At 41.0% G+C, this 15601-nt stretch overlaps 1 protein-coding gene across 2 annotated transcripts in view; it reads left to right on the top strand.

Moving 5' to 3' along the window:
- BAZ1B (bromodomain adjacent to zinc finger domain 1B) overlaps positions 1 to 15601 on the top strand; it is an 85419-nt gene that overhangs the window by 14340 nt on the left and 55478 nt on the right. For both annotated transcript variants that reach the window (XM_077140928.1, XM_077140929.1), the window contains exon 2: positions 12505 to 12621. In XM_077140928.1, the coding sequence (XP_076997043.1) occupies positions 12505 to 12621 (117 nt within the window). The remainder of the gene's footprint in view (positions 1 to 12504; positions 12622 to 15601) is intronic.

Below are 15601 nucleotides of genomic sequence, written 5' to 3'. Positions count from 1 at the left end.
TTGTTCATGTCTCTCCAGGAACCCGTCCATTTCATCTAAATTATTGTATTTATTAGCATAAAGTTGTTCATAGTATCCTGTTATTACCTCCTTTATTTCTGTGAGGTCAGTAGTTATGTCTCCTCTTCCATTTCTGATCTTATTTATTTGCATCCTCTCTCTTCTTCTTTTTGTCAGTCTTGCTAAGGGAATCAATCTTATTGATTTTCTCATAGAACCAACTTCTGGTCTTAATGATTTTCTCTATTGTTTTCATGTTTTCAATTTCGTTTATTTCTGCTCTAGTCTTTGTTATTTCTTTCCTTTTGCTTGCTTTGAGATTAGTTTGCTGTTCTTTCTCCAGTTCTTCCAAGTGGACAGTTAATTCCCGAATTTTTGCCTTTTCTTCTTTTCTGATATAGGCATTTAGGGCAATAAATTTCCCTCTTAGCACTGCCTTTGCTGCGTCCCATAAGTTTTGATATGTTGTGTTTTCATTTTCATTCGCCTCGAGATATTTACTAATTTCTCTTGCAATTTCTTCTTTGACCCACTCGTTTAAGAGTGTGTTGTTGAGCCTCCACGTATTTGTGAATTTTCTGGCACTCCGCCTATTATTGATTTCCAACTTCATTCCTTTATGATCCGAGAAAGTGTTGTGTATGATTTCAATCTTTTTAAATTTGTTAAGACTTGCTTTGTGACCCAGCATATGGTCTATCTTTGAGAATGATCCATGAGCACTTGAGAAAAAGGTGTATCCTGCTGTTGTGGGATGTAATGTCTTATAAATGTCTGTTAAGTCTTGTTAATTTATAGTAATATTCAGATTCTCTATTTCTTTATTGATCCTCTGTGTAGATGTTCTGTCCATTGATGAGAGTGGTGAATTGAAGTCTCCAATTATTATGGTATATGTGTCTATTTCCCTTTTCAGTGTTTGCAGTGTATTCCTCACGTATTTTGGGGCATTCTGGTTTGGTGCGTAAATATTTATGATTGTTATGTCTTCTTGTTTAATTGTTCCTTTTATTAGTATATAGTGTCCTTCTTTGTCTCTTTTAACTGTTTTACATTTGAAGTCTAATTTGTTGAATATTAGTATAGCCATTCCTGCTCTTTTCTGGTTGTTATTTGCATGAAATATCTTTTCCCAACCTTTCACTTTCAACCTATGTTTATCTTTGGGTCTAAGATGTGTTTCCTGTAGACAGCATATGGAAGGATCCTGTTTTTTAATCCATTCTGCCAGTCTATGTCTTTCGATTGGGGAATTCAGTCCATTAACATTTAGTGTTATTACCGTTTGGATAATATTTTCCTCTGACATTTTGCCTTTTGTATTATATATATCATATCTGACTTTCCTTCTTTCTACACTCTTCTCCATACCTCTCTCTTCTGTCTTTTCGTATCTACCGCTAGTGCTCCCTTTAGTATTTCTTGCAGAGCCGGTCTCTTGGTCACAAATTTTCTCAGTGACTTTTTGTCTGAGAATGTTTTAATTTCTCCCTCATTTTTGAAGGACAATTTTGCCGGATATAGGAGTCTTGGTTGGCAGTTTTTCTCTTTTAGTAATTTAAATATATCATCCCACTGTCTTCTAGCTTCCATGGTTTCTGCTGAGAAATCTACACATAGTCTTATTGGGTTTCCCTTGTATGTGATGGATTGTTTTTCTCTTACTGCTTTCAAGATCCTCTCTTTTCCCCCTAAGATCAGGAACAAGACAAGGATGTCCACTATCACCACTATTATTCAGCATTGTGTGGAAGTTCTAGCCAAAGCAATTAGACAAGAAAAAGAAATACAAGGCATCAAAATTGGAAAGGAAGAAGTAAAACTGTCACTGTTTGCAGACGACATGATACTATACGTAGAAAACACAGAAAAATCCACAACAAAATTACTAGAGCTAATAAATGAGTACAGCAAAGTAGCAGGTTACAAAATCAACATTCAATAATCTGTAGCATTTCTATACACTAGTAATGAACAAGCTGAGGGGGAAATCAAGAAATGAATACCATTTACAATTGCAACTAAAAGAATAAAATACCTAGGAATAAATTTAACCAAAGAGACAAAAAACCTATGTCAAAAAAACTACAAAAAACTGTTAAAAGAAATCACAGAAGACCTAAATAGATGGAAGGGCATACCGTGTTCATGAATTGGAAGACTAAATATAATTAAGATGTCAATCCTACCTAAACTGATCTACAGATTCAATGCAATACCAATCAAAATCCCAACAACTTATTTTTCAGAAATAGAGAAACCAGTAAGCAAATTTATCTGGAAGGACAGGTTGCCCCGAATTGCTAAAAACATCTTGAGGAAAAAAAACGAAGCTGGAGGTCTCGTGCTGCCTGACTTTAAGGCATATTATGAAGCCACAGTGGTCAAAACAGCATGGTATTGGCATAAAGATAGATATATCGACCAATGGAATCGAATAGAGTGCTCAGATATAGACCCTCTCATCTATGAAAATTTGATCTTTGATAAGGCAGTCAAGCCAGCTCACCTGGGACAGAACAGTCTCTTCAATAAATGGTGCCTAGAGAACTGGATATCCATATGTAAAAGAATGAAAGAAGACCCGTATCTCACACCTTATACAAAAGTTAACTCAAAATGGATCAAAGATCTAAACATTAGGTCTAAGACCATAAAACAGTTAGAGGAAAATGTAGGGAGATATCCTATGAATCTTACAACTGGAGGCAGTTTTATGGACCTTAAACTTAAAGCAAGAGCACTGAAGAAAGAGATAAATAAATGGGAGCTCGTCAAGATTAAACACTTTTGTGCATCAAAGAACTTCATCAAGAAAGTAGAAGGACAGCCTACACAATGGGAGATAATGTTTGGAAATGACATGTCAGATAAAGGTCTAGTATCCAGAATTTATAAAGAGATTGTTCAACTCAACAACGAAAAGACAGCCAACCCAATTACAGAATGGGAAAAAGACTTGAACAGACACCTACCAGAAGAGGAAATACGGATGGCCAAGAGGCACATGAAGAGATGCTCAATGTCCCTGGCCATTGGAGAAATGCAGATCAAAACCACAATGAGATATCATCTCACACCCACCAGAATGGCCATTATCAACAAAACAGAAGATGACAAGTGCTGGGGAGGATGCGGAGAAAGAGGCACACTTGTCCACTGTTGGTGGGAATGTCGAATGGTGCAGCCACTGTGAAAGGCAGTTTGGCGGTTCCTCAAAAAGCTGAATATAGAATTGCCATACGACCCAGCAATACCATTGCTAGGTATCTACTCAAAGGACTTAAGGGCGAAGACACAAATGGACATTTGCACACCAATGTTTATAGCAGCGTTATTTACAATTGCAGAGAGATGGAAACAGCCAAAATGTCCATCAACAGAAGAATGGCTGAACAAACTGTGGTATATACATACGATGGAGTATTATGCAGCTTTAAGACAAGATAAACTTATGAAGCATGTAATAACATGGATGGACCTAGAGAATATTATGCTGAATGAGTCCAGCCAAAAACTAAAGGACAAATACTGTATGGTCCCACTGATGTGAACGGACATTCGAGAATAAACTTGAAATATGTCATTGGTAACAGAGTCCAGCAGGATTTAGAAACAGGGTAAGATAATGGGTAATTGAAGCTGAAGGGATACAGACTGTGCAACAGGGACCAGATACAAAAACTCAAAAATGGACAGCACAATAATACCTAATTGTAAAGTAATCATGTTAAAACACTGAATGAAGCTGCATCTGAGCTATAGGTTTGTTTTTTTTTTACTATTATTATTACTTTTATTTTTTTCTCTATATTAACATTCTATACTTTTTCTGTTGTGTTGCTAGTTCCTCTGGACCGATGCAGATGTACTAAGAAACGACGATCATGCATCTATGTGATGATGTTAAGAATTACTGATTGCATATGTAGAATGGTATGATTTCTAAATGTTGTGTTAATTTCTTTTTTTTTTTCCATTAATAATAAAAAAAAAAGATCCTCTCTTTCTCTTTGACCTCTGACATTCTAACTAGTAAGTGTCTTGGAGAACGCCTATTTGAGTCTAATCTCTTTGGGGTGCGCTGCATTTCTTGGATCTGTAATTTTAGGTCTTTCATAAGAATCGGGAAATTTTCAGTGATAATTTCTTCCATTAGTTTTTCTCCTCCTTTTCCCTTCTCTTCTCCTTCTTGGACACCCACAACACATATATTTGTGCAGTTCATATTGTCCTTGAGTTCCCTGATACCCTGTTCAAATTTTTCCATTCTTTTCCGGATGGTTTCTGTTTCTTTTTGGAATTCAGATGTTCCATCCTCCAAATCACTAATTCTATCTTCTGTCTCTTTAAATCTATCATTGTAGGTATCCATTGTTTTTTCCATCTTTTTTACTTTATCCTTTACTTCCATAAGTTCTGTGATTTGTTTTTTCAGTTTTTCTCTTTCTTCTTTTTGATCAGCCCATGTCTTCTTCATGTCCTCCCTCAATTTATCAATTTCATTTTTGAAGAGGTTTTCCATTTCTGTTCATATATTCAGCATTAGTTGTCTCAGCTCCTGTATCTCATTTGAACTATTGGTTTGTTCCTTTGACTGGGCCATATTTTCAATTTTCTGAGCGTGATCCGTTATCTTCTGCTAGTGTCTGGTCATTTAGTCAGATTTCCGTGGGTGTTGGACCCAACAGGTTGACAGATTTTTCTGTGAAATCTCTGGGTTCTGTTTTTCTTTTCCTGCCCAGTAGGTGGCACTCATGGCACATGTTTGTCTGCGGGTCCCACCAGTAAAAGGTGCTGTGGGTCCTTTAACTTTGGAAAACTCTCACTGTGGGGAAGGTTCGCCAGCCGAAGCGGCTTGGAAGAGTGCCAGCTGGCCCGGGGGTCCAAACGCAGGGAGGGTCGCCGGCTACCGCAGCCCGTGACAGCACCCATCCGAATTTCCTAGTTGGCCCGGGGCGCCAAGTGTGGCGGGAAGGCGCCAGCCGCCGCGGCCTAGGAGAGTGCACTGTTCCCAGACGGACCGGGGAGTCACGTGTTTGGAAGGGACCCTCCTGGTCACTGTTCTCCGCGGCCTGGGAATTTCCGATCCAATTCTCTCAGTTGGTCTGGGGGGCCGCGCGTGGAGGGCGCGCCAGCCGCCACGGCTTGAGGGGACCACCTGCCTAATTCTGCCAGCTGGCCCAGGAAGGAGGAAGGGAGGGAAATGTCCTCATTGCAACAGACAGGCCAGCGCTTGCCCAATCAGATGAACAGGTACCACAACTTGGCCAAGTTGACACCTGTCCCTAACCATGACAGTCCACCCCTTGTCAACTTGGCACATATATATATATATATATATATCACCTTAGACCATACTTAATTTCCAAATGAAAACAAATAAGCACACATTTTTTTCTTTTACCTGACAATACTCAACTGTCCTGCATATAACTGGAAACACATTAAATCTCTCCAGAATAGCGTGCAAATCCTTGGGCAACATTCATTCTTAAACTTGATATCTTACAACTTAAATAGTATAACACAAACAAAACAGCATTACAATCCTCGTTTCTGTAACTGATCACGTGGTCGAAGTTCATATTTATCACTACCTTCTTCCACTACCCATTCCATGTTCCCTTTCCCCTCAGCAAGCACTTCAGCTGGCCGTGGTTCTTTGCCTGGTGGGGTGACCCAAACCTTCATTCCTGAAGTCTCAGAGCCATTAGTGGTCCTGCCTGAATTGTGTTGTTGCAGTTTTCCATTGATTTTAATCACAGGGCATGGTAGTACTAATAGACGCCCCAGGGGATCTCCTATATTCCAAGAAAACTCTTCTTTACCTCCATTATGTAGTTGCAGTCCTACTTCCTTCTGATAGTCTCGGTCAATTACCCCAGACAATAATGTAATCCCCTTCTTGGTGTGTTGATCCAGAGGCATAAGTAGCCCAAAGTGGCCAGGTGGCAATCTTAACTTCCAGTTCAGTGGTATCACTGTTGTTTCTCCTGGAGAAAGCACACCCCGTTTTGGAACTAAAACCTGTAGACCAGCAGAACTCAGGGTAGCAGGGACAGGAAGCAAAAATTTTCCTAGTGGATCACTAGGAGTAATAGTGAGTGGCACCACACCCATTTCCACCCCTTGGTTCCTGGACCCATGGATCCTGGCTATGGGAGAAACAGCACCATACAGTGGACGCTGATTCAGAGCATACACAGCTTCCTGGAGAACATTACCCCAGCCTTTCAAGTTTTTGCCACCTAGTTGGCACCGTAATTGAGTTTTCAAAAGGCCATTCCACCGTTCTATCAACCCAGCAGCTTCTGGATGATGGGGAACATGGTAAGACCAGAGAATTCCATGAGCATGTGCCCATTCCCGCACTTCATTTGCTGTGAAGTGTGTTCCTTGATCTGAAGCAATGCTATGTGGAATACCATGACGATGGATAAGGCATTCTGTAAGCCTACGAATAGTAGTTTTGGCAGAAGCATTGCGTGCAGGGAAAGCAAACCCATATCCAGAGTATGTGTCTATTCCAGTTAGAACAAATCGCTGCCCCTTCCATGAAGGGAGTGGTCCAATGTAATCAACCTGCCACCATGTAGCTGGCTGGTCACCTCAGGGAATGGTGCCATATCGGGGGCTGAGTGTGGGTCTCTGCTGCTGGCAGATTGGGCACTCAGCAGTGGCTGTAGCCAGGTCAGCCTTGGTGAGTGGAAGTCCATGTTGCTGAGCCCATGCATAACCTCCATCCCTACCACCATGACCACTTTGTTCATGAGCCCATTAGGCAATAACAGGAGTTGCTGGGGAAAGAGGCTGACTGGTATCCATAGAACGGGTCATCTTATCCACTTGATTATTAAAATCTTCCTCTGCTGAAGTCACCCTCTGGTGTGCATTCACATGGGACACAAATATCTTCATGTTTTTAGCCCACTCAGAAAGGTCTATCCACATCCTTCTTCCCCAGACCTCTTTGTCACCAATTTTCCAATTATGGTCTTTCCAAGTCCCTGACCATCCAGCCAAACCATTAGCAACAGCCCATGAGTCAGTATACAAACGCACCTCTGGCCAGTTTTCCTTCCAAGCAAAATGAACAACCAGGTGCACTGCTCGAAGTTCTGCCCACTGGGAGGATTTCCCCTCACCACTGTCCTTCAAGGACACCCCAGAAAGGGGTTGTAATGCTGCAGCTGTCCACTTTCGGGTGGTACCTGCATATCGTGCTGAACCATCTGTAAACCAGGCCCAAGTTTTCTCTTCTTCAGTCAATTCACTGTAAGGAACTCCCCAAGAGGCCATAGCTCTGGTCTGGGAAAGAGAAGGTAATGTGGCAGCAGGAGTGGAAACCATGGGCATTTGTGCCACTTCTTCATGTAACTTACTTGTGCCTTCAGGACCTGCTCTGGCTCTATCTCGTATATACCATTTCCACTTTACAATAGAGTGCTGCTGTGCACGCCCAACTTTATGGCTTGGTGGGTCAGACAACACCCAACTCATGATAGGCAACTCAGGTCTCATGGTAACTTGGTGGCCCATGGTTAAGCGTTCAGTCTCTGCTAAGGCCCAGTAGCAGGCCAAAAGCTGTTTCTCAAAAGGAGAGTAGTTATCTGCAGCAGATGGTAAGGCTTTGCTCCAAAATTCTAAGGGTCTGCGTTGTGATTCTCCTATAGGGGCCTGCCAAAGGCTCCAGACAGCATCTCTATTTGCCACTGACACTTCCAACACCATTGGATCTGCTGGATCATATGGCCCAAGTGGCAGAGCAGCTTGCACAGCAGCCTGGACCTGTCGCAGAGCCTCCTCTTGTTCAGGCCCCCACTCAAAATTAGCAGCTTTTCTGGTCACTCGATAAATGGGCCAGAGTAGCACACCCAAATGAGGAATATGTTGTCGCCAAAATCCAAAAAGACCCACTAGGCGTTGTGCCTCTTTTTTGGTTGTGGGAGGGGCCAGATGCAGCAATTTATCCTTCACCTTAGAAGGGATATCTCGACATGCCCCACACCACTGGACACCTAGAAATTTTACTGTGGTGGAAGGCCCCTGTATTTTTGTTGGATTTATCTCCCATCCTCTGACACGCAAATGCCTTACCAGTAAATCTAGAGTAGTTGCTACTTCTTGCTCACTAGGTCCAATCAACATGATATCATCAATATAATGGACCAGTGTGATGTCTTGTGGGAGGGAGAAACGATCAAGGTCTCTGCGAACAAGATTATGACATAGGGCTGGAGAGTTGATATACCCCTGAGGTAGGACAGTGAAAGTATATTGCTGACCTTGCCAGCTGAAAGCAAACTGTTTCTGGTGGTCCTTACTAATAGCTATTGAGAAAAAAGCATTTGCCAGATCAATAGCTGCATACCAGGTACCAGGGGATGTATTGATTTGCTCAAGCAATGATACTACATCTGGAACAGCAGCTGCAATTGGAGTTACCATCTGGTTGAGTTTACGATAATCCACTGTCATTCTCCAAGACCCATCTGTTTTCTGCACAGGCCAAATAGGAGAGTTGAATGGGGATGTGGTGGGAATCACCACCCCTGCATCTTTCAAGTCCTTAAGAGTGGCAGTAATCTCTGCAATCCCTCCAGGAATACGGTATTGCTTTTGATTTACTATTTTGCTTGGTAGGGGCAGTTCTAGTGGCTTCCACTTGGCCTTTCCCACCATAATAGCCCTCACTGCACGAGTTAGAGAACCAACGTGGGGATTCTGCCAGTTGCTCTGTATGTCTATGCCAATTATACATTCTGGAACTGGGGAAATAACTACAGGATGGGTCCGGGGGCCCACTGGACCCACTGTGAGACGGACCTGAGCTAAAACTCCATTGATCACCTGGCCTCCATAGGCCCCCACTCTGACTGGTGGTCCAGAGTGACGTTTTGGGTCCCCTGGAATTAATGTCACTTCTGAACCAGTGTCTAATAATCCCAGAAATATCTGATCATTTCCTTTTCCCCAATGCACAGTTACCCTGGTAAAAGGCCGTCGGTCTCCTTGGGGAAGACTTAGAGGAAGGTTAACAGTATAAATTTGTGGCAGTGTAACAGGTTTCTCCCCCATAGGGACCTGGCCTCCCCTTCATTCAAGGGGCTCAGGGTCTGTAAACTGTTTCAAGTCTGGAAATTGGTTAAGGGGCCGTGACTCTGTGTTTTTGTAATTCAGGTTAGACTTCTGTTCCCTTGACCTAGAACTCTTTTGTTTATACAGCTCCAACAAGAATTTAGTAGGCTGCCCTTCTATTGTATTTCTAGGCACCCCATGATTTACTAGCCAATGCCACAAATCTCTGCGTGTCATATAATTTTGATGCCTCCTTTGAGTTTGTTGTCTATTATAATACCCACGTCTACCCTGTCTTTGGTGATTAAGTGCTGCCACCTGGCTTCTGCCAACTCAGGATCCTGTCATCCCCATTGTGTTTAAGGATTCCAGCTCAGTGACAGCAGTTCCTACAGTAATATCTGACCTACAGAGAAGTGCAACCACAGAGCTCTTGAGGGATGATGGTGCTAGTCTCACAAATTTATTTCTCACTGTTCTGGTAAAAGGTGCATCCTCTGGACATTCCTGGGGTGTAAGAGCAGGCTTTGCATGATAAATCCACTCTAACATCCCAATCTCTCTAAGCCTCTGGATCCCCTCATCTACATTATACCAGGGCAGTTCTGGCATTTCAACCTCAGGTAATGTTGGCCACCTTTTGATCCATGTTTCAACCAACCACCCAAACAAGCTGTTAACACCTTTTCTAACTGCTCTAGCTATAACATTGAATGCAGAATCTCTGCTTAGTGGGCCCATATCAATAAATTCAGCCTGATCCAGCCTTATGTTCCTCCCACCATTATCCCACACTCTTAAAATCCATTGCCACACATATTCCCCTGATTTCTGTCTATATAAATTGGAAAACTCACACAGTTCTTTTGGAGTATAACGTACCTCCTCATGTGTGATACTTTGTACCTCACCTTTAGGGGCCTGTTGGGACTTTAGTCTAGTTATAGGTCTAGAAGAAATGAGGGGTGGTGGGGGTGGGTCATGAAAAGAATTAGAAATATCTTCCAAGCCATTTGCTTCAGGGCTTTCATTTGCAGTTTCATCTGGTGAGACAGGATTAATCACTCTAGGGCTAATCCCTTCAGGAGGAGGTTGGGTGGCCAACTCCTCAAGGCAGGCTGGAGGTGGGGCGGCTATATCCTCAGGGCAGACTATTACAGGGTTATCTAAAGAAGGCTCAGCATGGTCTAGGGTTTCAACCTCACCCCCAACATCATTATCAATCCATATGTCACCATCCCATTTTTCAGGGTCCCACTCCTTTCCAATCAATGCCCTCACTTTAACGGCAGACACCATGCAAGACTGAGATTTCAGTTTACGTTGTAAAGTTGCTACTCTAACAATAAGATTCTGAGTCTGATTTTCAGAGATCTCAAGTCTACGGCTACAGGAAATAAAATTTTCCTTCAGGATACTCATAGAAACCTCTACATCTTTCAGACGGCACTTAAGCTTCTTGTTTGAAGCCTTAAGCCCATCCCTTTCACCCTTTAATGTAGACAGTGTATCTAACAACAACCAACCAACATCTCTATAACTCTTATTCCTACAAAACTCTGTAAAGGTGTCAAAAACATTATCCCCCAGAGTCTGGCTTCACAAGCGAAGCATTAGGAGAATCGAATGATGATATTTTGACTATCTCCTTTGCCAACTCAGTCCATGGATTGGGAGTGTCATTCTGATTACGGGAATCAGAGTCCTTAGTGTCTCTGAGCCCAGTCAGAGTAGAAAACCATTCATAAAAACCCATTTTTAAGATTCTGTTCCTTAAGAACCACTCCTGGTACCAAGATGTATTAGTTAGGGTTCTCTAGAGAAACAGAACCAACAGGGAACACTTGCAAATATAAAATTTATGAAAGTGTCTCACGTGACCGTAGGAACGCAGAGTCCAAAATCCACAGGGCAGGCTGCGAAGCCGATGACTCCAATGGATGGCCTGGACGAACTCCACAGGAGAGGCTCACCAGCCAAAGCAGGAATGAAACCTGTCTCCTCAGTCCTCCTTAAAAGGCTTCCCATGATTGGATTTAGCATCACTAATTGCAGAAGACACTCCCCTTGGCTGATTAACTCCGGCCGCTTGCCGCCCGGCCCGGGGATGCCCGCGCCCCTCGGCAATCTCACCAGAGTGGGTTCTCTCAGCCAGTCAGCCGTTCCAGGATGGGGTACGCTGTCTTTTTGATCTCTGTCGTGACTCCGGGAGCTGTTCTGTATCGTTTCTACTCCCCTAGTAGCTGTTCTGGAGGAGGAACTAAGATCCGCGCGTCTTACTAAGCCGCCATCTTCTCCGGAAGTCTGGTCCTCTATTTTGTGTAATCATTTAGATACTAGCACCAGTCCAGAGAGGAAAGTAGACTTTTATTTAATTTTGGCATATTTGTAGAAAGATACAGTGTGGGGCAGTACTTATACTATTGGTAAAACTGTATGAATTACATATGGATTGGTCTCTACTATCTGCCTTCTCACTGACTATAACCCTGGAAAATCAAGTATCTTTGTATGTTAAAAATGAATATTTGTTTAGTTTTGAGGTTACAGAGGGAGTTATTTAAATAATTATTTCAGCCACTATAAAAAGTGTCATTTGGAAAGTTCAGGGATTGGCAGCTAACCCTCTGGTTATGGTGTCAGCTTATTTTCTTGCGCAGCATCCGTTGTCGTGCTTACAAGTAGTTACTTGCCTTTTGAATTTGAGTGTAACTGGGTGATAGTGAATTCCAGCTGAAATGGCATGGAAAGAGTTACTGTGTGTGGCACTAACTTATAATGAAGTTGCAACTGCCTAAACGATGACTGGTAAGTGATCTAGTGAATGTAATGTTACTGGAAACAAGCATAAAGACTGGGTAAACATTATTGTATCAAAAATATTTTTAGCGCTTTATGGAATTTGTTTTTTAAACCCCAAGAATCAGCAGCAATTTCCAAGGTAGCCTGGAAGTCTGTAAGTAAATGGATTATTATGCACAAATTTACTCCAGACTGTTCTGATTGTGCTCTAGTCATCTCGTCTTACTGAAGAACTAACTCAATAATACTGAACTTGCTGACCATTTGAGTTGTATAACAGTACAATATAGGTTAAATTCTTACTCCTTATGACTCGTGTTTTATTTTGCCTTTATTTTTTCTTAAGAGTTTTTGGTGTGAGTCTGATGAAATGAAGCTTGGGTGAATTGAAGAAATCACATTTGCACTAAAATATTAATACTTTATTTGTAAAACAAGACAGACTATTCCGATGATTCTTTATCTTGTCTTGCTAAGTGACAACCTTTATTCCAATTTTATCTTCTCTGCTCTACATTGTAGAAAAGATAATTGTAGGTTTTTTTGTGTGTAAGTATTTTATGGGTCTGGGTTAGTTGTCTCAGTTGCTTGAATATTGTTTTCCTGAGCCACTGCCAAAAGAGAGTATGAAGCCCGCTTGGAAAGGTACAGTGAGCGCATCTGGACATGTAAGAGTACCGGAAGCAGTCAGCTAACACACAAGGAGGCTTGGGAGGAGGAACAGGAAGTTGCCGAACTGTAAGTATTAGAAGCATTTCTCTTCTGGCTCTGTCTTCACACTGTTAGGAAATGGGAAGTAGTAACCCTAAGCCATATTTGTTTTTAAATTTATGGGTTATGATTTGGAATACTTGACATTAGTGTAAATTGTTGTTGGGTGCCTTTGCCTAGAAACAGCTTGGCTTGTGTAGCAAAGTGTGTAGAATATATATTTAGTCATGTGTGCACTTACGTGTGTGTTTACCAGGCTTTTAAGTGTTCTTACTCTATACTTGTAAATACTCTGGAAAGTTGGTTCTAAGTGAAGGAATCACATATAATCTAGAAGTGATATAGAGGCAGCAAATTAGCAGAAAGTTTTCTTTATTTTTTGGTCACTTAAAATTTCAGACAATATTTACAGTAGCTGTCAAAAATAAACTGTGGTAGCAGTTTATCTAAGTGGAGAGGTTGTCTTTAAAAATCTGTTCAAATTGCCTACTTATCTGTATATTCTTTCAAGGAAAATACTCAGAATTTGGGCAGAAGGAGCATGGAAAAGATAGATAGAAGCTAGGGATGCTGAAAGAGTATTCTTTTTGGACTTCGATATAGAAGCTTTTTCCGTGGATTTCTCTTTTTTTTAAATATTTTATTTATTAAAATTAACAACGAACAAACAAAAGCATTAACATATCATTCCATTCTACATATATAATCAGTAATTCTTAATATCATCACATAGTTGTATATGCATGGATTTAGAAAGAGAAATATAAAGACAAAAGAAAAAGAAATAAAACAATAACAGGAAAAAAAGATTATACATACCATACCCCTTACCCCTCGCTTTCATTTATCACTAGCATTTCAAACTAAATTTATTTTAACATTTGTCCCCCCATTATTTATTATTTTTTTATTAATTAAAAAAAATTGCAAGAAACAAACATTCCCAACACATAGACTCAGCAATTCACAATATCATCACGTAGTTGCATATTCATCATCATGATCATTTCCCAGAACATTAACATCAATTCAGAAAAAGAAATAAAAAGACAATAGAAAAATATAACAAACAGAAAAAAAAAAAATTTACAGGCCATACCCCTTACTGATCCCTTTCCTTGATCACTAGCATTTCAAACTGAATCTATTTTAACATTTGTTCCCCGTATTATTTATTTTTATTGCATATGTTCCTCTCATCTGTTGACAAGGTAGATAAAAGGAGCATCAGACACAAGGTTTTCACAATCACACAGTCACATTGTGAAAACTGTATCATTAGACAGTCATCATCAAGAAACATGGCTACTGGAACACAGCTCTACGTTTTCAGGCAGTTCCTTCCAGCCTCTCCATTACATCTTGGATAACAAGGTGATATCTACTTAATGCATAAGAATAACCTCCAGGATAACCTCTCGACTCTGTTTGGAGTCTCTCAGCCATTGACATTTTGTCTCATTTCACTCTTCCCCCTTTTGGTAGAGAAGGTTTTCTCAATCCCTTGATGCTGGGTCTCAGCTCATTCTAGAGTTTTTCTCAATCCCTTGATGCTGAATCTCAGCTCATTCTGGGGTTTCTGTCCCACGCTGCCAGGAAGATCCACACCCCTGGTAGTCATGTCCCACGTAGACATGGGGAGGGTGGTGAGTCTGCTTGCTGTGTAGGCTGGAGAGAGAGGCCACATCTGAGTAACAAAGGAGGTTCTCTTGGGGGTGACTCTTAGGCTTAATTTTAAGTAGGCTTGACCTATCCACTGTGGGGTTAAGTTTCATATGAACAAACCCCGAGACTGGGGGCTCAGCCTATAGCTTTGGTTGTCCTCTGTGGATTTCTCTTGATAGCAGTAAGCAAAAAGTACATATAATTTAGGAATCTAATTCTGTTCTGCTCTTTTGCTGGTGTAACAGCACTGGGTTCAGTTGAGACCTGGGTTGTACTAATGGCTCCATCACTGACTAATAGACTAAGTCTGTTAACCTGGCACCTATTTCTTCTTTGCCTGGGTCACTTGCTTGTTCCTTCTTGTATTAGTGTTATTTATGTATATGTCTCGTTTAGTGTACTAGACCAGATAGGCTTTTCTGTAAAGGGCGGGTTAGTAAATATTTTAGGTTTTGTGAGCCATGCAGTCTTTACGAAAGCAACTATAGACAATACACAAATGAATGAGAGTGGCTATTTTATTTACAAAAAATGGGAGAAGACTGGATTTGACCCAGGGGCCATAGCTGACCTCTGTAGTAACCTGTAAACTTCTTGAGAGAAGAGCTCATATTTGACTTAATCTTGAATTGGTTACAGTGTCTAGGCACAATTCTTTGAACTGTATAAGCACTGACTGTTTGCTTTTATAAATAGAGATAATGCTCCCTTTTTATAGGTGTTTTTTTTTTTGAGTGGGGGCGGATATGTGTATGAAAATTCTGTGCAAATAAGAGATATCACCTTTTGCCAACAACAAAATAAGCATATAAAGGGAGGTAAGGAGGAGGCTGGTTATTGTTGCAGGTAATATGATTATGTACTTGAAAAACCCAACAGGATCAAATGAAAAACTGTGAGGAATGATTGAGAGAATTCTGTTTAAAAAAAAATTTCTGTACACAAGTTGATAATAAAGTGCAGTGGGAACCTCGTAGTTTCAGGGAAAACTTCAGGGGACTTCACAAAGAAGTTGATACTTGAGCTAAGGTGAAGGTGAGTTTGTGCCAAATTACATAAGACAAGATGAGGCATTTGTATTAATTTAATGAACAGTGGAGAATGTTAAAGATTTTTGAACAGAGAACATGTAGTTGAAATTGGGCTTTGAGAAGATTGATCTGGTAGTAGCATGTAGGATGAATTGAGGGAAAATGCAGGTGGGAAATCTATGTAGGATGGAATAGTATTAAGATAGGGTATCAGGGAATCATGGCATTATTGAGAATAGAAAAATGAGATGAATTCTCTAATCCTTTCTGAAAAATGGGTTCTTTGGCTATAACTTTGAAAAGCCACCGCA

Source organism: Tamandua tetradactyla, chromosome 23, assembly GCF_023851605.1.
Source record: "Tamandua tetradactyla isolate mTamTet1 chromosome 23, mTamTet1.pri, whole genome shotgun sequence".
Lineage (NCBI taxonomy): Eukaryota > Metazoa > Chordata > Mammalia > Pilosa > Myrmecophagidae > Tamandua > Tamandua tetradactyla.
Note: the sequence above shows the minus strand (reverse complement) of the source record. Positions and strands in the feature narration are given on the sequence as shown.